The 24,277-nt window shown below is 51.3% G+C and overlaps 2 protein-coding genes across 2 annotated transcripts in view; both read right to left on the reverse strand.

Moving 5' to 3' along the window:
• The window catches only part of qars1 (glutaminyl-tRNA synthetase 1), a 63,223-nt gene extending 49,959 nt beyond the window's left edge, over window positions 1-13,264 (reverse strand). The window contains exons 1-3 of the mRNA XM_080218602.1: window positions 13,134-13,264; window positions 8,810-8,957; window positions 3,200-3,309 (exon numbers count right to left, since the gene is read on the reverse strand). Of these exons, the coding sequence (XP_080074728.1) occupies window positions 3,200-3,309; window positions 8,810-8,957; window positions 13,134-13,241 (366 nt within the window). The 5' untranslated portion in view covers window positions 13,242-13,264. The remainder of the gene's footprint in view (window positions 1-3,199; window positions 3,310-8,809; window positions 8,958-13,133) is intronic.
• Window positions 13,265-18,849: 5,585 nt separating this feature from the next.
• Window positions 18,850-23,198, reverse strand: LOC145341298 (serine/threonine-protein kinase pim-1-like). Its single transcript, XM_080186218.1, has 6 exons — window positions 23,070-23,198; window positions 22,479-22,585; window positions 22,339-22,389; window positions 21,308-21,671; window positions 21,032-21,208; window positions 18,850-19,498 (listed from the first exon to the last, which is right to left on the reverse strand). The coding sequence occupies exons 1-6, from the start codon at window positions 23,152-23,154 to the stop codon at window positions 19,341-19,343; spliced, it is 942 nt and encodes a 313-aa protein (XP_080042344.1). The 5' UTR covers window positions 23,155-23,198; the 3' UTR covers window positions 18,850-19,340.
• Window positions 23,199-24,277: the final 1,079 nt, after the last annotated feature.

The following is a 24,277-nucleotide window of genomic DNA, read 5'->3' on the forward strand; positions in this document are numbered from 1 at the left end:
CAGACCTATCTATAACCCTCAATCTCATTAAACCCCATATACTCATCCAGAAGTCTTTTAAAAGACCCCAGCGAGTTCGCCTCCACCACCACTGACGGCAGCCGATTCCATTCACTCACCACCCTCTGAGTGAAAAACTTACCCCTAACATCACTTCTGAACCTCCCTCCCCGCACCTTAAATCTGTGTCCTCTCGTAGCGACCATTTCAACCCGGGGAAATAGCCTCTGAGAGTCCACCCTATCTATTCCTCTCAACATTTTGTAAACTTCTATCAGGTCGCCTCTCAACCTTCGTCTCTCCAGGGAAAAGAGTCCCAGCTCCCTCAACCTAACTTCATAAGGCATGCCTCCCAGTCCAGGCAACATCCTTGTAAATCTCCTCTGCACCCTTTCAATAGCTTCTACGTCTTTCCTATAGTGAGGCGACCAGAACTGCGCACAATACTCCAAATGAGGCCTGACAAGGGTCTTATAAAGTTCCAGCATTACCTCCCGACTCCTAAACTTAATCCCTCGATTAATGAAGGCCAGTACACCATACGCCTTCTTGACCACCTCCTCCACCTGCGAGGCCGATTTAAGAGTCCTGTGGACTCTTAAACACAGCCTTGATATCAAGGGCAGTCACTCTCACCTCTGGCTCAGCTCTTTACTCCATGTTTGAACTTGGCATTTGGAAGGCAGTGGGAAAATGACAAAATCAGCATGGATTTACAAAAGGGAAATCATGTTTGAAAACTCTATTGGAATTTTTAAGACGTGACTAGTAGAATTGACCGAGGAGAACGAGTGCATGTGATTTATTTCGATTTTCAACAAGGTCTCACATAACAGGCTACTATGTAAAATTAAAGCACATGGATTATAGGTAATGTCGAGATGAATAGAAAGCTGGTTAGCAGATAAGAAGCAAACAGTTGGCATTTTTCCAATTGGCAGGCAGTGACTAATGGGGTTCCGCAGAGATCTGTACTAGGACCCCAACTGTTCACAAATAATTTGGAAAATGGAACTGAATGTATGATCTCCAAATCTGCAGATGACACAAAGTTGGGTGGGAGGGTGAGCTGTGAGGAGGATGTAGAGATGCTTCAGTGTGATTTGATAGATCTTGGGGCGAAAGCGATCAGGGGATTATTTTGGGGTGGGGGAAGGGGAAGTGGGGAAATCAGGACATTCATCTGTTGTAGGTAAAATGTTAGAATCCATCATCAAGGAGGAAAAAGCGAGGCATCTTGAGGGGAATTGCTTGATAATGAAACGTGCTGCGTCTGCTCTAAGGGGAAGTCGTGTCTGACAAATTTACTGGAGTTCTATGAGGATGTGTCTAGGGCGGTGGATAGAGGAGAGCCGGTGGATGTGGTCTTTCTGGATTTTCAGAAGGCATTTGACAAGGTGCCTCACAAGAGGTTATTGCAGAAGGTCAGGGGACATGGAGTTGGGGGTAGGGTGTTAGCGTGGATAGAGGATTGGTTGTCAAATAGGAGGCAGAGAGTGGGGGTTAATGGGTGCTATTCGGATTGGCGGCTGGTGACCAGTGGAGTGCCCCAGGGGTCGGTGCTGGGGCCTCAGCTATTTACCATTTATATAGATGATCTGGAGGAGGGAACCGAGTGTAGGGTGTCGAAATTTGCTGATGACACCAAGATTGGTGGAACGGCAAATTGCGCAGAGGGTGTGGAGAGTCTGCAGAAGGATCTAGATAGGCTGGGGGAATGGGCCAGGAACTGGCAAATGGAATTTAATGTTGGCAAGTGCGAGGTGGTCCACTTTGGTAGGAATAATGGTAGGAAGGGCTATTACTTACATGGCGAAAAACTGCAGCAGGCGACGGTGCAGAGGGACCTCGGGGTCCTTGTGCATGAGTCGCACAAACCCAGCCTGCAGGTGCAGCAGGTGGTCAGGAAGGCGAATGGGATGCTGGCCTTCATAGCGAGGGGGATTGAATATAAAAGTAGGGAGGTCTTGCTGCAGCTGTATAGGGCATTGGTGAGGCCGCAGCTGGAGTACTGTGTGCAGTTTTGGTCGCCGCACTTACGCAAGGATATTTTGGCCTTGGAGAGAGTGCAGAGGAGGTTTACTAGGCTGATGCCAGAGTTGAGGGGGTTGAGCTATGAGGAGAGGCTGAATAAACTAGGCTTGTACTCGTTAGAGTTTAGAAGAACGAGGGGAGATCTCATTAAGACATATAAGATGATGAATGGGATGGATAGGATAGAGGTGGAGAGGCTCTTCCCGCTCAGAAAGGACAGTAGGACTAGGGGGCACAGCCTCAAGATAAAGGGGGGGGGCGGTTTAGAATGGAGTTGAGGAGGAACTTCTTCACTCAAAGGGTGGTGAATCTCTGGAATTCTCTGCCCGTTGAAGTGGTGGAGGCTACCTCGCTAAATATTTTTAAGATGCAAGTTGATGGGTTTTTGATAAGAGAGGGGATTAAGGGTTATGGGGAGAGGGCGGGAATGTGGAACTGAGCAACGACAGATCAGCCATGATCTTATTGAATGGCGGGGCAGGCTTGAAGGGCTAGATGGCCTACTCCTGCTCCTATTTCTTATGTTCTTATGATCAAAATGAATGGCGGAGCAAGCTCGAAGAGCCCAATGACCTCCTCCTGATTCTAGTCTCTATGAACCAATGAGGTCAGGGAGCGAGTGGTCCTGCTGGAACCCACACTAAGTGTCAGTGAGCAGGTTATTGCAGTATAAGTGCCATCCGGTAGTGCTGTTACTGACCCCTTGCATCACTTTGCAAATGATTAAGAGAAGTCTGATGGAGCAGTAGTTATGATGTGGGTATGCCGGCGTTGGACTGGCGTAAACACAGTAAAAAGTCTGACAACACCAGGTTTTAGTCGGACTAAAACCTGGTGTTGTCAGACTTTTTACAGAGCAGTAGTTGGCAGTTTGATCGAGGACAGGAGCTACCCGGCCAATTTTCTATATTGTCAGGTGGGTGCCAGTATTATAACTTGGCAATTGATATTCTCCAGCATCAGTTCTCACCTGCCCAGCGACATCCGCTCCATTCAGATCCAAACAATCTAATCCAAACAACAGAGCAGACAGTCACACACCGAGCTGCTGTAGCAAGGAGCTGATTATAGTTGGACTGAGGGAGAGTCACCCATCTCCTGGCATTTAAATCCGATTTAGGAAATGTTTTTGCAGCAGATAACACAACAAGCTGAACACACTCACCGCTTCCTCAATCTGTTCTGGTGTCACCACAACTCCAATACCACATTCTCTCTCAAAATCTTCACTGTCAATTGGATCCACCTGATGGTTTTTAATGTAATCTAGAGAAGCTAATTGAAGAAACAAAATGTTAAGTTTTTTCTCCCAAATGAAGTAATCTCATTTGTTGACTGTTTACAGTAGGATTCACGTGTTTTGGATTGGTGAATACAAAAGGACAAATCATAGTGATTGACAGGAATCAGAGGAAGAGAAACCGAAAACAAAGAAGGTAAAGATATTTCTTAAAACCCCAATTAGTGTAATATTTAGGAAAACAATTAGGAGACGTGCTAAGTCAGGCCAAGGCCAACAAGCACTGCATTCAATGCAAACTTGTATGCAAAGCATTAATCCCACAGATCACGCATCCTGTGCAATTACATTCCAGGACAAAACACCAGCGCCAGCCATGGTTCAGTGGGTGGCACACTAGTCTCACAGTTAAAACGTCTGGTTTCAAGGCCCATTCCAGGCTTCAGTTCAGAGATCAACACTCACACTCCAGCACAGTGCTGAATTGTTGGAGATGCTGTCTTTCCAATAAGCCAATACACCAAGCAAGCCCCAGCCACCTGCCCTGGTGAATGTAAAAGATCCCGTGCCACTATTTGGAAGGAGAGCAGGGGAGATGCCCTGGCCAATACTTTAACCCTCAAACGCCATCACAATAAAGTTCCAGATAATCTGGTCATTATCAGACTGCTGTTTGTGGGAGCTGGCTGTGCACAATTGGCTGCCATATTTCCAACATGACCACACATCAAGAAGCACTGCATGGAGACAGTCATAGAGGGTTACAGCATGGAAACAGGCTCTTTGGCCCAACTTGTCCACGCCATCCACTTTTTTACTATTAAGCTCATATCCCTCTGTACCCATCTTACCCATGTAACTATCTAAATGCTTTTTAAAAGATAAAATTGTACCCACCTCTACTACTACCTCACAAACAACCCTCTACATCCATCCTCTGTCTTCTGTCATCAAGCCAATTTTGTATCGAATTGGCTACCTCACCCTGGATCCTGTGAGATTTAATCTCATGCAATAACCTATTATGCTGTACCAAAAAAGAAAATGATGGAAAATCTCAGCAGGTCTGGCAGCATCTGTAAGGAGAGAAAAGAGCTGACACTTCGAGTCCAGATGATCTTTTGTATCTATCGTGTGATACCTTGTTAAAGGCCTTGCTAAAATCCATGTAAACAACATCAACTCCACTGCCCTCATCTTCCTTCTTGGTTACCCCTTCAAAAAAACCGAATCAGATTCACGAGACATGATTTTCCACTCACAAAGCCATGCTGACTGTCCCTAAGCAATCCTTACGTCTCTAAATGCCTGTAGATCCTGTCTCTCAAAATACCTTCTAACAACTTATCCATTATAGATGTTAGGCTCACTGTCGATAGTTCCAAGGCTTTTCCTTGCAGCTCTTTTTAAACAAAGGCACAACATTTGCCACCCTTCAATGTTCACCTGTGACTATCGATGATTCCAATCTCTCTGCTAGGAGACACGCAATTTCCTCCCTAGCCTCTAACAACGCCTTGGGATAGACTTCATCAGGTCCCGTGGATTTGTCTACTTTGACACGCTTTAAGATTTCCAGCACCTCTTTCTCTGTAATATGTACACTCCTCAAGACATCACTATTTATTTCCTCAAGATCCCTAATATCCATGCTTTTCCCAACAGTAAATACCGATGAGAAATATTTATTTAGGATCTCACCCACCCCTTGTGAATCTGCACAAATATAACCTCATTCTGGTGAAAAGCATCACATTTTAGACTGAGTGCTGAACAAAGTGTTAAAATCATAAGAACATAAGAACATAAGAAATAGGAGCAGGAGTAGGCCATCTAGCCCTTCGAGCCTGCCCCGCCATTCAATAAGATCATGGCTGATCTGTCGTGGCTCAGTTCCACTTTCCCGCCCTCTCCCCATAACCCTTAATCCCCTCTCTTATCAAGAACCCATCAACCCGCTTCTTAAAAATATTTAGCGAGGCAGCCTCCACCACTTCAACGGGCAGAGAATTCCAGAGATTCACCACCCTTTGAGTGAAGAAGTTCCTCCTCAACTCCGTTCTAAACCACCTCCCCTTTATCTTGAGGCTGTGCCCCCTAGTCCTACTGTCTTTTTTGAGCGGGAAGAGTCTCTCCACCTCTATCCTATCCATCCCATTCATCATCTTATACGTCTCAATGAGATCTCCCCTCATTCTTCTAAACTCTAACGAGTACAAGCCTAGTTTATTCAGCCTCTCCTCATAGCTCAATCCCCTCAACTCCGGTATCAGCCTAGTAAACCTCCTCTGCACTCCCTCCAGGGCCAAAATATCCTTGCGTAAGTACGGCGCCCAAAACTGCACACAGTACTCCAGCTGCGGCCTCACCAATGCCCTATACAGCTGCAGCAAGACCTCCCTACTTTTATATTCAATCCCCCTCGCTATGAAGGCCAGAAACTAACTAAAATCAGAAACTAACACATTAATTTAATAAACTTTGTCCAACTGTGGGAGAAACTGGTGTTCCCATTAATCAAAAACTTAGCAGGGAGATGAAGAGAAATGGCAATTGGGAATATACTGCCTGAAATGCTAGACTCAGATTCAATACCTTTCCAAAGGGAAACGTATAAACACCTGCAAAGGAAACATTTCTAAGGCTGTAGGGAAAGAGCAAGGGCAGCAAGATGAATTGTGTAGCTGTACCGAACAGCTAGTCATGATGTGGATGTGCCGGCGTTGAACTGGGGTAAACACAGTAAAAAGTCTGACAACACCAGGTTTAAGTCCAACCGATTTATTTGATAGTAAACTCACTAGCTTTTGGGTTAGCCCCTTCGTCAGGTGAATGGAGAGTTCTGGCCTCAGACAGAGCATATAAAGCACAGACGGTTTACAGATTACTGATTAGAATGCGAATCTTTACACCTAACCTGCTGTTCAAGTCTTAAAGTGGCCGACAATGTGAATGGAAGGAGCACTGATCACAGGTTAAAGAGATGTGTATTGTCTACCTGATACGTTGCAAGAAAGGATGTCCCGAAGCATGGTACATTGGGGAGACCATGCAGACGCTACGACAACGGATGAATGAACATCGCTCGACAATCACCAGGCAAGACTGTTCCCTTCCTGTTGGTGAACACTTCAGTGGTCACGGGCATTCAGCCTCTGACCTTCGGGTAAGCATTCTCCAAGGCGGCCTTCACGACACACGACAGCGCAGAGTTGCTGAGCAGGGACTGATAGCCAAGTTCCGCACACGAGGACAGTCTCAACAGGGATCTTGCGTTCATGTCACACTATCTGTAACCCCCGTGACTTGCCTGGGTTTGCAAAACCTCACTTACTGTACTGTCTGGAGACAATACACATCTCTTTAACCTGTGATCAGTGCTCATTCCATTCACATTGTCGGCCACTTTAGGACTTGAACAGCAGGTTAGGTGTAAAGATTCGCATTCTAATCAGTAATCTGTAAATTGTCTGTGCTTTATATGCTCTGTCTGAGGCCAGAACTCTCCATTCACCTGACGAAGGGGCTAACCCAAAAGCTTGTGAGTTTACTATCAAATAAATCGGTTGGACTTAAACCTGGTGTTGCCAAACAGCTAGCACAGGAATGATGGGCTGAATGGATTGCTCTTGTGCCACATCAATTCCGTGAGTTCATCCAGCCAGGATTGTAACGGATGACCGAGCAGGATGGAGGTCTGCACCTTTTCTATTTACATAAGAACATAAGAACTAGGAGCAGGAGTTGGCCATCTGGTCCCTCCAGCCTGCTCCGCCATTCAATAAGATCATGGCTGATCTTTTTGCGACTCAACTCCACTTACCTGCCCGCTCACCATAACCCTTAATTCCTTTACTGTTCAAACATTTATCTATCTTTGCCTTAAAAACATTCAGTGAGGGAGTCTCAACTGCTTCACTGGGCAGGGAATTCCACAGATTCACAACCCTTTGTGTGAAGAAGTTCCTCCTCAACTCAGTCCTAAATCTGTTCCCCCTTATTTTGAGGCCATGCCCCCTAGTTCTAGTTTCACCCGCCAGTGGAAACAACTTCCCTGCTTCTATCTTATCTATTCCCTTCATAATCTTATATGTTTCTATAATATCTCCCCTCATTCTTCTGAATTTCAATGAGTATAGCCCCAGTCTACTCAGTCTCCCCTCATAAGCCAACCCTTTCAACTCCGGAATCAACCTAGTGAATCTCCTCTGCACCCCCCCCAGGGCCAGTATATCCTTTCTCAAGTAAGGAGACCAAAACTGTACACAGTACTCCAGGTGTGGCCTCACCAGCACCTTATACAGCTGCAACATAACCTCACTGTTTTTAAACTCCATCCCTCTAGCAATGAAGAATAAAATTCCATTTGCCTTCTTAATTACCTGCTGCACCTGCAAACCAACTTTTTGTAATTCATGCACAAGGACACCCAGGTCCCTCTGCACAGCAGCATGCTGCAATTTTTTACCATTTAAATAATAGTCCATTTTGCTGTTATTCCTACAAAAATGGATGACGTCTCATTTACCAACATTGTACTCCATCTGCCACACCCTTGCCCACTCACTAAGATTATCTATATCCCTTTGCAGACTTTCAGCGTCCTCTTATGTTATTTTCCATAGTGCACAGAAGGATGCCATTTGGCTCACTGTGCTTGTGCTGGCCCTTTGAAATCATCCAATTAGTCCCACTTTCTCCTACTCTTTTATCATATTCTTGCAATTCTTTCCCTTTCAAATATTTATCCAATTCCTTTTTGAAAATTATTGAATCGGCTTTTTTATTATCTTCAGGGGATGTGGATGTCACTGGCCAGAACTACAACTACTGCCCATCTCCAACTGCCCGAGAAGGCAGCTGCAAGGTGCTGTCCACCCAGTGCAGGAAGACTCACAACTCTGCCAGGAAGGGGGCTCCAACATACCAACCCAGGGATAGTGACACAGCTCCAAGTCAGGAAGGTAATATAGCTTAAACCACAGTCCATTGCAGGGTTTATTCTTCTATCTGAAGTCTAGGACACACGAAGCTGATTCGATACAGCATTTACTGGCTCTCCTGCAGATTGAATACCATAATTCCTGTAAACATCACAAAGTGTATTTTCGTGAACTGATCCTTGAGTCACTCCTCTGACAGAAATGCAGCAGCCAATCTATCCAGTACAACTGGGAGATACACGACACGTTCATTGCCACGACAATGTTTAATTTTTACTCCATTCTTAAAGTGACAAAGGCAATGCTCAGAATGGAATGATCCAAATCCATTCCTTGCTTGTTCCAGAACCCAAATTCAAAATCCAACAGAATACAATTCATGGTCCCCAAAAGAGAGACAAACAAGATCTAAGCTGACAAGATAAGGTATTGAACCAGCTTCGGTTTGATCTGATACTTGATGTTAGCCAAAAGGCTGAGAAGTGATTGTAATGTTAGCTGCACAGTTAACTGTCATTACACCAATTAGCTTTCCAATGAAACCATTCATCTTATTTACTAAAACAATTGGCAGTTGAAGGGCTGTCCTCACCATTCAGCTGCAGGTCCGAGTTCACTTCCTTGTTTGCAATGTATCTGACCAGGAAGGCCAGGTGCCTCTGGTCTTTGAGCCGAGTGACTGCATTGTACAGAAGCGTGCCTGTCGCCTTGTCCAGAGTGGAACCCAAAATCGCCTGTGCCTGGAAACAGAGAGAGAGAGAAAGCTATGAGGAGCTGGCAGGGGGTCTGGAAGATACATGGAGCACACATTCCACCATTGCCCCTAGTCAATGACAAATTATTTCAGCTAATGGAAAACCAGAAATGATATTCCTGCAAAATACATAAATTCAACTCCTGATTGTAGTCAACATTGTTCTTGACTTCAACTCACACAGTCCTGCACTCAGCTTGCTAATCTCTGGTTATTAGAATGGCTATACCTTTACATCCTCATCCTAATATTCCCATTATTTTTCTGCCATTCAAATACCACATTGTCCAACAGATGGCCAATCACCCAACACTCTCATTAATTCCGCTTCCTTTTTTGTTATCCTGTGAACATGAAAAGTCACTTTACTTGCACACCCAAAACCCCAAGTTACCCCATCAAATACTCCCTGGACAGGTACAGCACGGAGTTAGATACAGAGTAAAGCTCCCTCTACACTGTCCCCCATCAAACACTCCCTGGACAGGTACAGCACGGAGTTAAATACAGAGTAAAGCGCCCTCTACACTGTCCCCCATCAAACACTCCCAGGACAGGTACAGCACGGGGTTAGATACAGAGTAAAGATGTTAAAAGAAATCATTGACTGTTGAGTTATTGTTCAAGTATTTTCATTTTAATTGAATTTTTTTCACTCTTTCACAGGATGTGGTTGTAGCTTGCTGGGGCAACATTTGTTGCCCATCCCTAACTGCCCTTCAACAACACAAAAACAGAAAATGCTAGAAAATTCCAGCACACCTGAAAGGATCTGTGGAGAAAGAATGGAGCCGAATGGCTCCTGAACGGAGTGGGTCATTTCAGGGGACATTTAAGAGTCATCCACATTGCAGTGAATCTGAAGTTAAATGTTGGCCAGACCAGATGGGGATGACAGATTTCCTTCCCTAAAGGGCACTAGTGAACCAGATGGGCTTTTCTGACAATGGTCCCGTTGTCATCATTACCTATTTAATTCCAGATTTTTACAGAATTCAAATTTCACCATCTGTCATGGTGAGATTTGAATCCGAGTCTCCACAGCATTACTCTGGTCTCTGGATTACTAGCCCAGTAACAATACCACTGTGCCACCATCCAAAATCGGAGATTTGGGCTGGTAATTATATTACTCTCCAGAGACGATGTCATAACCTGATAAGTCCCTGAGCGCAATGTGCTGACTCAGAGCAGAGCCTCCAGCCATGTGGTGGTCCCTCAGAGTCAAGCCAGTCCCCTCCTGGCATTCCCTCAGAGGCAAACCCACCCCTTCTCTCCTCCTCCCCCCTTGCCAAACACTGCACAGTGCTCCCTCAGGGTCAAGCCCCCTCCCACTCACTGGCACACAGCACTCCCTCAGGGCCGAGCCCCCCACCCCCTGCCGGTGAATGGCACTCCCTCAGGGTTAAGGCACGACCTCCCATCCCAGCCATGTGGCGCTCCCTCAGGGCTGAGCAGCCCCCAAGCCACCACCACCGTCCCCCATGTGTGGCACTCCCCCAGCATCGAGCACATGGCCAGGTGGTGTTCCCTCAAGACCCTGTCCCCATACATGCAAATGCAGCATTCCCTCAAGGCCAAGCTCACAATCGTGTGGCATTCCCTAAGAGCAAAGCTCGTGACAGTATGGCGCTTCCCCAGGGTTCAGCCCCCACCCCGGCCGTGTGGCACTCCCTCAGGGCCGGCCCCCCGCCCTGCCGGTACTGCAGGGTGCACCCAGTGTACTGTTAATGAGGGGGGGGGGTCCTTAATCCCACCCAGAGACATTGACCCCACATCCAGCCCCAGCAGCAGGGGAGGGGCTTGGCCCCAAGAGAGCGCCACACGCTGGGGAGGGGTGACATAAGAAATAGGAGCAGGAGTAGGGTGGCTTAGCCCTGAGGTAGTACTGAGTACTGTGGATAGGGCGGGAGCGAGGGCGGGGGGGCAGGGCTGGGTGGGGGCGGGGGGGGCAGGGCTGGGTGGGGGCGGGGGGGGCAGGGCTGGGTGGGGGCGGGGGGGGCAGGGCTGGGTGGGGGCGGGGGGGGCAGGGCTGGGTGGGGGCGGGGGGGGCAGGGCTGGGTGGGGGCGGGGGGGGCAGGGCTGGGTGGGGGCGGGGGGGGCAGGGCTGGGTGGGGGCGGGGGGGGGCAGGGCTGGGTGGGGGCGGGGGGGGGGCAGGGCTGGGTGGGGGCGGGGGGGGCAGGGCTGGGTGGGGGCGGGGGGGGGGCAGGGGCTGGGTGGGGGCGGGGGGGGGGGCAGGGCTGGGTGGGGGCGGGGGGGGGGCAGGGCTGGGTGGGGGCGGGGGGGGGGGCAGGGCTGGGTGGGGGCGGGGGGGGGCAGGGCTGGGTGGGGGCGGGGGGGGGGCAGGGCTGGGTGGGGGCGGGGGGGGGGCAGGGCTGGGTGGGGGCGGGGGGGGGGCAGGGCTGGGTGGGGGCGGGGGGGGGGCAGGGCTGGGTGGGGGCGGGGGGGGGGCAGGGCTGGGTGGGGGCGGGGGGGGGCAGGGCTGGGTGGGGGCGGGGGGGGGGCAGGGCTGGGTGGGGGCGGGGGGGGGCAGGGCTGGGTGGGGGCGGGGGGGGGGCAGGGCTGGGTGGGGGCGGGGGGGGGGCAGGGCTGGGTGGGGGCGGGGGGGGCAGGGCTGGGTGGGGGTGGGGGCGGGGGCGGGGGGGGCAGGGCTGGGTGGGGGTGGGGGGGCAGGGCTGGGTGGGGGCGGGGGGGCAGGGCTGGGTGGGGGCGGGGGGGCAGGGCTGGGTGGGGGCGGGGGGGCAGGGCTGGGTGGGGGCGGGGGCGGGGGGGCAGGGCTGGGTGGGGGCGGGGGGGCAGAGCTGGGTGGGGGCGGGGGCGGGGGGGCAGGGCTGGGGGCGGGGTGGGGCAGGGCTGGGTGGGGGCGGGGTGGGGCAGGGCTGGGGGCGGGGTGGGGCAGGGCTGGGTGGGGGCGGGGGGGCAGGGCTGGGTGGGGGCGGGGGGGCAGGGCTGGGTGGGGGCGGGGGGGCAGGGCTGGGTGGGGGCGGGGGGGCAGGGCTGGGTGGGGGCGAGGGCAGGGGCGGGGGGGCAGGGGCGGGGGGGGCAGGGCTGGGTGGGGGTGAGGGCAGGGGCGGGGGGGGCAGGGCTGGGTGGGGGTGAGGGCAGGGGCGGGGGGGGCAGGGCTGGGTGGGGGTGGCAGGGCTGGGCGGGGGGGGCAGGGCTGGGTGGGGGTGGGGGGGCAGGGCTGGGTGGGGGCGGGGGGGCAGGGCTGGGTGGGGGCGGGGGCGGGGGGGCAGGGCTGGGTGGGGGCGGGGGGGCAGAGCTGGGTGGGGGCGGGGGCGGGGGGGCAGGGCTGGGGGCGGGGTGGGGCAGGGCTGGGTGGGGGCGGGGTGGGGCGGGGCAGGGCTGGGTGGGGGCGGTGGGGCAGGGCTGGGTGGGGGCGGGGGGGCAGGGCTGGGTGGGGGCGGGGGGGCAGGGCTGGGTGGGGGCGGGGGGGCAGGGCTGGGTGGGGGCGAGGGCAGGGGCGGGGGGGGCAGGGGCGGGGGGGCAGGGCTGGGTGGGGGTGAGGGCAGGGGCGGGGGGGGCAGGGCTGGGTGGGGGTGAGGGCAGGGGCGGGGGGGGCAGGGCTGGGTGGGGGTGGCAGGGCTGGGCGGGGGGGGCAGGGCTGGGTGGGGGTGGGGGTGGCAGGGCTGGGTGGGGGCGGGTGTGGCAGGGCTGGGTGGGGGCGGGGGCGGGAGGGCTGGGTGGGGGCGGGGGGCGGGAGGGCTGGGTGGGGGCGGGGGGCGGGAGGCTGGGTGGGGGCGGGGGGCGGGAGGGCTGGGTGGGGGCGGGGGGGGCAGGGCTGGGTGGGGGTGGGGGCGGGGGGGCAGGGCTGGGTGGGGGTGGGGGCGGGGGGGCAGGGCTGGGTGGGGGTGGGGGCGGGGGGGGCAGGGCTGGGTGGGGGCGGGGGCGGGGGGGGGCAGGGCTGGGTGGGGGCGGGGGCTGGGGGGGGGCAGGGCTGGGTGGGGGGGGGTCAGTGTCTCCGGGTGGGATTCAGGACCCTCCCTCACTAACAGCACACTGGGTGCACCTACAGCACGTGGAACGGAGCCTCCCCTCCCCTCCCCTCCCCGGGGGCTGTGCGGCTGAGGCCGGCAGCTCTGAAGGGCCCAGGCCCCGGGCGGGCTGAGCTCACCGGCCCCGGGAGGAGAGAAGCTCCAGGGCCGGAACCCCCGGTCGCACCTGCTCGATGGCCTGTGTCAGGAGGGCGCTCAGCCCCTCATTCCTCAGGGTTTCCCTCGCTTTCTGTTCGCTCAGGCCGATCCCGCAGAGCAGTTCCAGGCCCGCCATTGCTGCAGCTCCGTTCCGGCACGGCCCAGCCAATCACAGCGACCGACACATCCGCCCGGCACGGCCCAGCCAATCATAGCGACCGACACATCCGCCCGGCACCGTCCAGCCAATCACAACGACTGACACAGCCACCCGGCACTTCTCAGCCAATCACAGCGACCGATTCAGACCACCGCCTAGCCAATCACAGTGAGAAATACATCTAATCAATGCTGTGATTGGTCGGAAGGACAGCGGGTTCCACAATGATTCACCAATTGGAAAGCTCGACTGTTGCATCAGCCTTTGGACAGTTTCAGCCAGTGGCCATTCAGCCCGTCATGCCTGTGCTGTCCCACTGCCTGTCTGCTCAGTAGCCATTCAGCTCATTATGGGGCGGCAAGTGGTTAGCACTGCTACCTCACACCCTCAGGGGCCTGGGTTCGATTCCCGGCTTGGGTCACTGCCCAAGTGGAGTTTACACGTTCTCCCCATGTCTGCATGGGTTTCCTCTGTGTGCTCCAGTTTCCTCCCACAGTCCGAAGATGTGCAGGTTAGGTAGATTGGCTATGCTAAACTGCCCCTTAGTGTTAGGGAATGTGTAGATTAGAGGGATTAGTGGGATAAATTTATTAGTGTCCTGAGATGCGTAGGTTAGAGGGGTAAGTGGGGAAAATATGTAGGGATATGGGGGTAGGGCCTAATTTTGTTTTTCTGCCACTTTTCCTGACATTAAACCCATCGCTAGGAACAACAGGCCATGTTTGGTTTTTGCCTTTAACGCCATGTTTTCCTCCCTTTCACTTTTTCTGCCTTTTGTTTCTAACCAGGTTTCTGACCCCTCAAACTCCCTGTTCAGGTATCCATCCCACTGCAATACTGCCTCCCTAAAACACTGACAAACATCCTGCAAGGATTTCAATCCCAGTCCAATTGGGGTGTAACCCTTCCAGTTTGTACAAGTTCCACCATCCCCAGAACCTGTCCCAATGGCTCAGGATTCTGAAACCCATCTTCCTACACCACTCCTTGAGCCACACACTCATCCTCCCTGTCTGTGTATTCCTGTTCTCATCAGTGTGTGTTATTGGGAGCAATGCTGAGATTACTACCTTAGAGGTCTTGCTTCTTATCACTGAACTCCCTGTAACTAGCTTTTAGGACCGCATCCATTTTTTGTACCGATGTCATTGGTACGAATGTGTACCATGGACACTGGGTCTTCATTTTCCCCCTGTCTTACGATGAGAGATTGGGCAAACTGAAAGGTAATCTCATTGAAATCTGTGAAATAATTAATGGAATAGACAGGGTAAGGTAAGGTAGGTAAGATGTCGCCCTTAGAGGGGAGTGAATGTGTGGAATTCTATACGGCAGAGGGCTGTAGAGACTGAGTTATGAAGTATCTTTAAGGCTAAGACAGACAGATTTTTAATCAGTAAGGGAATCAAGGGTTATGGGGACAAGGTGAGAAAGTGGAGTTGAGGATTATATCAGATCAGTCATTATCTCTTGAATGGCAGAGCAGACTCATTTGGTGGAAATAGCCTGCTTCTGTTCCTAATTCTTTTAGTCTTAAGTCATTAAAGGTGGCAGGACATGTGGAGAAAATAGTTGATAAAGTTCTGGGCTTTTTTAATAGAGGCATGAAGTGCAAGAGCAAAGAGGTTATACTGAACTTGTACAAGTCACTCATTAGACCTCAGCTGGAATATTGGGTACAGTTCTGGGTGCCACACAATCGGAAGGATGTGAACACATTGGAGAGAGCGCAGAAGAGATTTACAAGAATGGTTCCAGGATGAGAAACTTCAGTTATGAGGATCGATTGGAGAGGTTGGGACTGTTCTCCTCAGAGAGAAGAAGGCTAAAGGAGATTAGATAGAGATGTTCAAAATCATGAGGAGGCTGGACAGAGTAACTAGGAAGAAACTGTTCCCACTCGGAAAAGGATCGAGACGAGAGGGCACAGATTTAAAGTGACTTATTAAAGAACAAATGTGATCCGAGAAAAAACTCTTTCACCCAGTGAGTGGTTGGGGTCTGGAAAGTTCTGCCTGGAAGTGTGGGGGAGGCAGGTTCAATTGAAGCATTTAAAACGGCATTAGATGATTCTTTGAATAGAAATAATGTGTAGAAAAGGCTGGAAAAATACATAAGAACATAAGAAATAGGAGCAGGAATAGGCCATCTAGCCCTTCGAGCCTGCCCTGCCATTCAATAAGATCATGGCTGATCTGTCGTGTCTCAGTTCCACTTTCCCGCCCTCTCCCCATAACCCTTAATCCCCTTGCCTATCAAAAACCTATCAACCCGCGTCTTAAATATATTTAGCGAGGCAGCGTCCACCACTTCAACGGGCAGAGAATTCCAGAGATTCACCACCCTTTGAGTGAAGAAGTTCCTCCTCAACTCCGTTCTAAACTGCCCCCCCTTATCTTGAGGCTGTGCCCTCTAGTCCCGCTGTCCTTTCTGAGCGGACCCTGTGTGATAAGCCCAAAGATAGAATCTGAATGAATGAGACTTGTAGATACAGGAGTTTTAGAATCCTTCATCATCAGTGATTAGGCAATCCCTATCGTTCCTGTAATGAAGCAGGATGGGACTGAATGCATTTGTGGAGATTTCAAAGCAACAATCAATCCAGTTTCATGCATGGATCAATAACCGCTCACTACCTTTGATTAAGGATTTATTTGTCAGCTAGCAGGAGGGCAGAAGTTCCACAAAATCAACCTTTCATAGGCCTCACTGCAAATGAATATCGCAGCTGAGTGTCAAAACATGTTCACCATTATAACACACAAAGACTTTTTCTATTATGAAAGGGGATTTTCACAGTAACTTCATTGCAGTGTTAATGTAAGCCTACATGTGACATTAACAAATAAAATAAATAAAGATGTGTAGGTTAGAGGGATCAGTTGGGGTTAAGGAGGGATAGATCCTGGGTGGGATTGTGGTGGGTGCAGGATCAATGGGCTGAATGGCCTCTTTCTGCACTGTAGGGATTCTATGATGCTAAATGACAGGGTGATGAGGAAAATTAATTGAATATAGAATTCAGTTAACAAAGGTGCAAGTGGCTGAACAATCTCTTTCAATGGTGGAAGATTCTTGAATTTCAGACTTAATCCAGATTAAAACAGCATGGGCTCAGAAACACACTGAACACAATCCTGCTGTGAAAGGGTGGAGAGAGAACGAGAGAAAGCAGCCAGTCAAGTTTCACAGACAACCCCGAGTTTATGGCAAACACTCACCGGAAACAAAGTACTGTTGTCAAAATGAAACGGACAGAACAATTTTAATGAGCTTTTTAAAAGAGAGAATTTTATTCCACTGAAACATTGGAGCCTGAACTCTGGCAGCTCCATCCATAAGGAATTTGATAAATAGGAAATAAATAAACCCGTGAAAATATTCATTTCAATCTGGGCAGACTCAAAATGAATGTGCATGCTTTTAGTTCAGTCAAGATCCCTCAGACTTAACTTTATCCTCACAATTCAACAATCAATGTAACAACCAGAACTTGGAGGATATTCAGTATCCAGTCAATAGGAAGCATTTTCTGTTCCCAAAAGCACCAGACTGGGAGATACAGCTTGATGTAACTCACTCCATTACCCACATGGTGTGATAGCAATGTCAGCTACACTATCCCATTCAAACGTTTGCAGGATGGATTGGATGGATTGGGATGGAGCTGAAAGGAAGTACCAGGATCCACCACACTGGAACCTACCAGAAACTTCCTGCGGACAGGAATCTTTCTGGATTGTGGCTCTGTTTTCTCACCCAAAAAAACATTTTTAAAATCATCACAGCCGTGAGGTGATTGTTGAAGGCAAACCAAATGTTTGAAAAGACAAATAAATATTCTGAGAACAAAGAACAAAACAATTCCTGAGCATTTCCAATTCCACACACACACACACACACACACACACACACACACACACAATAGTTAAACATTAAAAAATTGAAAGTTTCCTCCTTGGTAACTGTTGCCAAGGTTAAGTATATCATTAAATAGCAACTTGCAGCCCAGTGCTCCATGCCATCGCATTGGGTTCTCAAGCTGGGTCAGAGCTAGGACAGGCAAGGAGGGAGGGGGTAAAGGCACGCCATGAGTCTTGAACCCACCACACTAAGCTAGAGAAGGGAGAATTCCGTGGCATCAAATTGACTCTGACTCTCAAAAGGAGATTTCACAGTAAGTTCAGTAGCAGCACCAACATTCCATTAGGAGTTTCCCACACAGATTACAGCGTTACTTTTTGCATAGATTTGATTGTTTATAGATTTCTCCAAATAGTCATTCTATCCAGAGAGCTGAAGCACTTTGTGTAAATGTCTCCAAAAGTTTGTGCTTTATAAAATCACAACAAACAGTATCACCTTTTCAACAAAAAGATAAAACGCCACTTTAAACAAATACATAAAACATACAGGCATGTCTTCACCAATCCCCACTAGTACTGTACCCCAGTGTTATACAGCGACAGTCCCGTCCCCACCAGTACTGTACCCCAGTGTTATACAGCGACAGTCCCGTCCCCACCAGTACTGTACCCCAGTGTTATACAGCGACAAACGCGTCCCCACCAGTACTGTACCCCAGTGTTATACAGCGACAAACGCGTCCCCACCAGTACTGTACCCCAGTGTTATACAGTGACAGACCCATCCCCACCAGTACTGTACCCCAGTGTTATACAGCAACAGTCCCGTCCCCACCAGTACTGTACCCCAGTGTTATACAGCGACAGTCCCATCCCCACCAGTACTGTACCCCAGTGTTATACAGCAACAGTCCCGTCCCCACCAGTACTGTACCCCAGTGTTATACAGCAACAGACCTGCCCCACCAGTACTGTACCCCAGTGTTATACAGCAACAGTCCCGTCCCCACCAGTACTGTACCCCAGTGTTATACAGCGACAGTCCCGTCCCCACCAGTACTGTACCCCAGTGTTATACAGCAACAGACCTGCCCCACCAGTACTGTACCCCAGTGTTATACAGCAACAGACCTGCCCCACCAGTACTGTACCCCAGTGTTATACAGCGACAGTCCCGTCCCCACCAGTACTGTACCCCAGTGTTATACAGCGACAGTCCCGTCCCCACCAGTACTGTACCCCAGTGTTCTACAGCGACAAACGCGTCCCCACCAGTACTGTACCCCAGTGTTATACAGCAACAGACCTGCCCCACCAGTACTGTACCCCAGTGTTATACAGCAACAGTCCCGTCCCCACCAGTACTGTACCCCAGTGTTATACAGCGACAGTCCCGTCCCCACTAGTACTGTACCCCAGTGTTATACAGCGACAGTCCCGTCCCCACCAGTACTGTACCCCAGTGTTATACAGCGACAAACGCGTCCCCACCAGTACTGTACCCCAGTGTTATACAGCAACAGACCTGCCCCACCAGTACTGTACCCCAGTGTTATACAGCAACAGTCCCGTCCCCACCAGTACTGTACCCCAGTGTTATACAGCGACAGTCCCGTCCCCACCAGTACTGTACCCCAGTGTTATACAGCGACAGTCCCGTCCCCACCAGTACTGTACCCCAGTGTTATACAGTGACAGACCCATCCCCACCAGTACTGTACCCCAGTGTTATACAGCGACAAACGCGTCCCCACCAGTACTGTACCCCAGTGTTATACAGCAACAGACCTGCCCCACCAGTACTGTACCCCAGTGTTATACAGCAACAGTCCCGTCCCCACCAGTACTGTACCCCAGTGTTATACAGCGACAGTCCCGTCCCCACCAGTACTGTACCCCAGTGTTATACAGTGACAGACTAGTGTCCATATTGTCTCTTTGCCTAGTGGGTCCCTGATGGGAATTTGATGAATGATTTTCTCTCATGGCTTTATAATGCCAAGCAGCATAGCTTCAGACCTTCAGTCCCAATAAATCTTTGGGTGAACTCAGTTCCTTGGCCATCTCCACTGCGCACCTCAGTGTCCAGCTCCACGCTGGGTTCTTCTTGCTTTCTGCTGTGGCTCCTTCACTCTGAGCAGCATTCTGACAGCAACTTCTAGGCAGCAAGACTCCTTCAACTTGCAGCTTGACTCTGAGCCTTGTGGGATCACAAGCTCTCCTGGCTGGAGCTGTCTGACTGTTCGAGGTTTTTCATATCCAAATCCACACTGTGCTGCTTCAGCCAGGGGTGAGAAAGAATCTGATCCAGGGATGGTCGATCCGATGGGCGCAGAGCGAGGCACCATTGGATGAGATGCTGACATTCTGTAACAGAGGCACAAAGGAACTGTCAGAACCCAAAATAACCACAAAACCAGAAAGATCTCAGGCATTGAATGAAAACAACTTGGAGAATGGTCAAAAAGGTGGATAAGTGGCAGATGGAATTTAACCCTGAAAAGTGTGTGGTGATACACTTTGGAAGGAGTAATTTGACAAGGAAGTATACTATAAAAGGTCTGACGCTGGGAAGTTCCGAAGAACAAAGAGACCTTGGCTTGTTTGTCCATAGATCTCTGAAGCCGGAAAGGCAGGTTAATAGGGTGGTGAAAAGGCATACGGCAAACTCACCTTTATCAATTGGGGTATAGATCACAAAAATAGAGAGATCATATATAAAACTTTGGTGAGGCCACAGCTGGAGTAATGTGTGCAGTTCTGATCGCCACATTATAGGAAGGATGTGATTACACTGGAGGGGGTGCAGAGGAGATTCACCAGGATGCTGTCTGGGGTGGAACATTTGACTTATGGAGAGGTTGTTTTCTCTGGAGCAGAGAAGGCTGAGAGGCGACCTGATTGAGGCGTACAAGATTATGAGGGACGTGGACAGAGTGGATAAGGAGCAGCTGTTCCCCTTAGTGGATGGGTCAGTCACAAGGGGACTGAAGTTAAAACTGAGAGGTGGGAGGTTTCGGGGGGATTTGAGGAAAAACCTTTTTACTCAGAGGGTGATGACAGTCTGGAATGTGCTGCCTGGGAGGGTGAGGGAAGCGAGATGCCTCACATCCTTTAAAATGTATCTGGATGAACACTTGGCACACCATAACATTCAGGGCTATGGTACAAGTGCTGGCAAGTGGGATTAGATGGGCAGGTCTGGGTCTTTCACATGTCAGTGCAGACTCGATGGGCTGAAGGGCCTTTTCTGCACTGTAATATTCTGTGATTCTGAATAGGCAGCATCTTCCATTATCTCACATTGAGCTAAGTCAGTCTGCTTTCCATTGCCATAGTTACTCTTTCCTGTTAAGGAAATGAGATTCTGATCATTTCTCTCATAGGGAAGCAGCACCTACGTGTGTACAGTTTACTCACCGTAATTATTGTGAGAAGTAATCAGTCTGGGGTCACTCAGTCCTGCAAATACTCCTAAACTCAGTGGAGGTGGAATAGGTCAGTGTGGATAGTGATTAGACAGCCCGTTAACCTCAGAGGCCTGCCCATTCTGCACAGCTTGTGGGATTAATGCTGGAGCTGGCTCAGTACTGGGTGCTGTGGGAATTTCTCCCATGTCTCTTTGTGCTTGCCATGGGTTAGATGAGTCTCAGTACTCAGACACTCCGAACACCCAGAGCGGGTCAGGAACAGCAGGTCCACCGGAAGGAGGAAAAAGTCTCCCAGGAAGTGCACTCTCTGTTATTCAGTGTCCAGTGGGATTGGCTTAAGTACACATCAGCAGTTACTGCCCAGGTGCCTGTGTGACCGGCTCCCTCATTCTGCAGTGTCCTGCCAGGAGACAGGAGCCTGTTTCTGCTTTATAAACCAATTGGATATATGGAATACAGGATGACATACCTTCAGAAACAGGCTGGCGGAAGAGGAGTCTGCCGCCTATAATCTCCTCATCATGTTCAAACGGGATGTCCCCACAGACCAGGTCATAGAGCAGAATCCCCAGAGACCACACAGTGGCTGAGCGACCATGGTATCGGTGATGGGTAATCCACTCTGGGGGGCTGTACACCCGGGTACCTGCAAAACACACAGCGGCTGTTAGAATCCACACCGGGAGCTCCCCGAGTCCACAATGCCAACCTTGGGGAAGCTGCCACATTAGCACGGGACACTTACCATCAAAATCTGTGTACACTGTATCTCTTAGCAACGCGCCAGATCCAAAGTCAATGAGTTTGAGTTCCCGAGACCGCAGGTCCACCAGGATATTCTCATCCTTAATGTCTCGATGCAGCACCCCACAATGGTGGCAATGTTGAACAGCCTGCACCACCTGGGTGAAGAATTCCTGGGCTACATCCTCCGGGAGTGGACCTCGCTCCGAGATGTAATCAAATAGATCCTGCACAGCTTCTGGCCGCTCCAGGATCAGGAGGAATCCATCCGGCTGCTCAAACCACTCCAGAAGCTGGATCACTCCTCGGAATCCTGTGGAAACTTTCCTCAGCAGCACGATCTCCAGTGGGAGCAGAGATCCATTCTGTGGGAAAAAAACAGGTCCGGATCTCAATGTCCCTGTCTCTGCTCCCAGGGGAATTAATCCTAATGAACACCGTTCCCCCAATAAACACCCCCTCCACTCCACTCCAATAGAACATAGAAGTTAGAACACTACAGCACAAACAGGCCCTTCGGCCCACAAGTTGCGCCGATCACATCAATACCTACCAATCTATAGACCTATTTATAACCCCCAATCCCATTAAACCCCATATACTCATCCAGAAGTCTTTTAAAAGACCCCAGCGAGTTTGCCTCCACCACCACTGACGGCAGCTGATTCCATTCACTCACCACTCTGAGTGAAAAACTTACCCCTAACATCACCCCTGTACTTTCCTCCCCGCACCTTAAATCTGTGTCCTCTCGTAGCGACCATTTCAACCCGGGGAAATAGCCTCTGAGAATCCACCCTATCTATTCCTCTCAACAAAATAAACACCCCTTTCCCAATAAGTCCCTCTCCCCTCACCCCCAATAAATACCCCTTCCCTAATAAACATCCCTTTCCCCAAAAAAGACCCTCCCCAAAAAACACCACTCCCCCAAATAAACACCCCTCTCCAGGACCCCCACCCTCCTATCCCAACCCAACCCAGTGAGGGATGCGGGGGGTGGGACTCTGGGATTTGGGGTCAGTTTCTTACCAGAAGTTTCCAGTCGGTGATCCTGTCGCGAGCCACATGTTTGATGGCGACCTGGAACACACAGGGACAGACATTTAACACAGAGCCCAGAGACAGCTCAGCACCCCCCCTCACTGGGCTAGTACCTAGCGGACACTCACCGGCACTCCATCCGAAATCCGCTCTCCAGAATAAACTGTTCCGAAGCCTCCGCGGCCCAGGAGAGCTCCCAGCCGGTAAGAATCCTCAAATACAGTCGCATCCTTCCCTGCCAGAGACAACATACAGCTCGCAATCAATATAGTGTGGCTATCAGCCCCCCAAAACCCGCTCCAGATGTGAATATCACCCCTAAACCTGCTCCAGATGTGGATATTTATTAGTAACAAGTCAGGCTTACATTACCACTGAAATGAAGTTACAGTGAAAATCCCCTTGTGGCCACACTCTGGCGTCTGTTTGGGTACACTGAGGGAGAATTAAGCATGGCCAAAGCACCTTAACCAGCATGTCTTTCAGAGTGTGGCAGGGAACCAGACCACCCAGAGGAAACCCACGCAGACACAGGGAGAACGTACAAACTCCGCACAGACAGTGACCCAAGGAGGAAATTGAACCTGGGTCCCTGGCGCTGTGAGGCAGCAATACTAACCACTGTGCTACCGTGCCGCCCCAAATATCACCCCCAAATCCCAGTCCAGATATGAACATCACTCCCAAAACCCTCTCCAGATCACTCCCCCGTTCCTCACCTGCTTCCCGCTCCCGGGCTGCTCCACCGCTGCTCCGGATCAAAGTGGACACTTTCCGGGCTGGAGTCACTCGGATTGTAGCCATTGCCCAGCTGCCCACTCCAGGATCTGCTCCGGAACTCGCTCTCTGATCCGGATTCCCTCTCTCTGGCTCTCTGATCCGGATTCCCTCTCTCTGATCCGGACTCCCTCTCTCTGATCCGGATTCCCTCTCTCTGGCTCTCTGATCCGGATTCCCTCTCTCTGATCCGGATTCCCTCTCTCTGATCCGGATTCCCTCTCTCTGATCCGGATTCCCTCTCTCTGGCTCTCTGATCCAGGTTTAAAGCTGGAGTCGGCAGCAGCTCCTCATTCATACATTTCCCGGACCAATCAGCTGATAACTCCCGCACACAGACCAATCAGAGAGCTCTCCACACTGGGCCAATACGAGCTGACACACATTCAGAGGAACCAATCAGAGTGCAGACAGGTAGCAGCCAATCACAATTCACAGAGGCTGCTCAATTTATTAAAGGGGCCAAACAGCCGCAAGAGTCTTCTGGAGAAACCCCCCGTCCAGCTGTGACCCCCTGTCCAGCCCCTGCCTGAACCCCTGTCTGACCCCCTGTCCAGCTGTGACCCCCCTGTCTGACCCCCTGTCCAGCTGTGACCCCCCTGTCCAGCCCCTGTCTGACCCCCTGTCCAGCTGTGACCCCCCTGTCCAGCCCCTGTCTGACCCCCTGTCCAGCTGTGACCCCCTGTCCAGCCCCTGCCTGACCCCCTGTCCAGCTGTGACCCCCTGTCCAGCTGTGACCTCCTGTCCAGCCCCTGCCTGACCCCCTGTCCAGCTGTGACCTCCTGTCCAGCCTCTGCCTGAACCCCTATCTGGTTCCTGTATGATCCCCCTGTCCAGCTTCTTCCTGACCCCCTGGCCAGCTGTGTGACACCCCCGCCCCCCCCGGCCACTGTATGACCCTGCTGGCCAGCTGTTTGGCCCCTGTCTGGCACCCTGACCAGCACCTTGCTGAGTGGTCCCCACCCCCCATGGTACCACACCTGGGTGCCCTGTTTCATATCCTTTGAGCCTGGATGCCCCAGGACACCCCAGGCTCTACTTGCCTCACCCACCTGTATGAAGAAGAGGAGCAGGAATAGACCATTCAGCCCATCGAGCCTGCACTCTCATTCAACATAATAATGGGTGATCATCAACTCCAGTCCCAGCT

This window comes from Carcharhinus amblyrhynchos, chromosome 3, assembly GCF_965287045.1.
Source record: "Carcharhinus amblyrhynchos chromosome 3, sCarAmb.v2.hapA, whole genome shotgun sequence".
In the NCBI taxonomy this organism is placed as follows: domain Eukaryota; kingdom Metazoa; phylum Chordata; class Chondrichthyes; order Carcharhiniformes; family Carcharhinidae; genus Carcharhinus; species Carcharhinus amblyrhynchos.

Coding starts and splice junctions, on each gene's coding strand:
- LOC145341298 (XM_080186218.1), bottom strand. CDS start 23,154: ATGGCTACAATCCGAGTGACTCCAGCCCGGAAAGTGTCCACTTTGATC. Junction 21,672..22,338: donor TCACCGACTGGAAACTTCTG/GTAAGAAACTGA, acceptor TTTTTCCCACAG/AATGGATCTCTGCTCCCACT. Junction 21,209..21,307: donor AGTGTACACAGATTTTGATG/GTAAGTGTCCCG, acceptor TGTGTTTTGCAG/GTACCCGGGTGTACAGCCCC.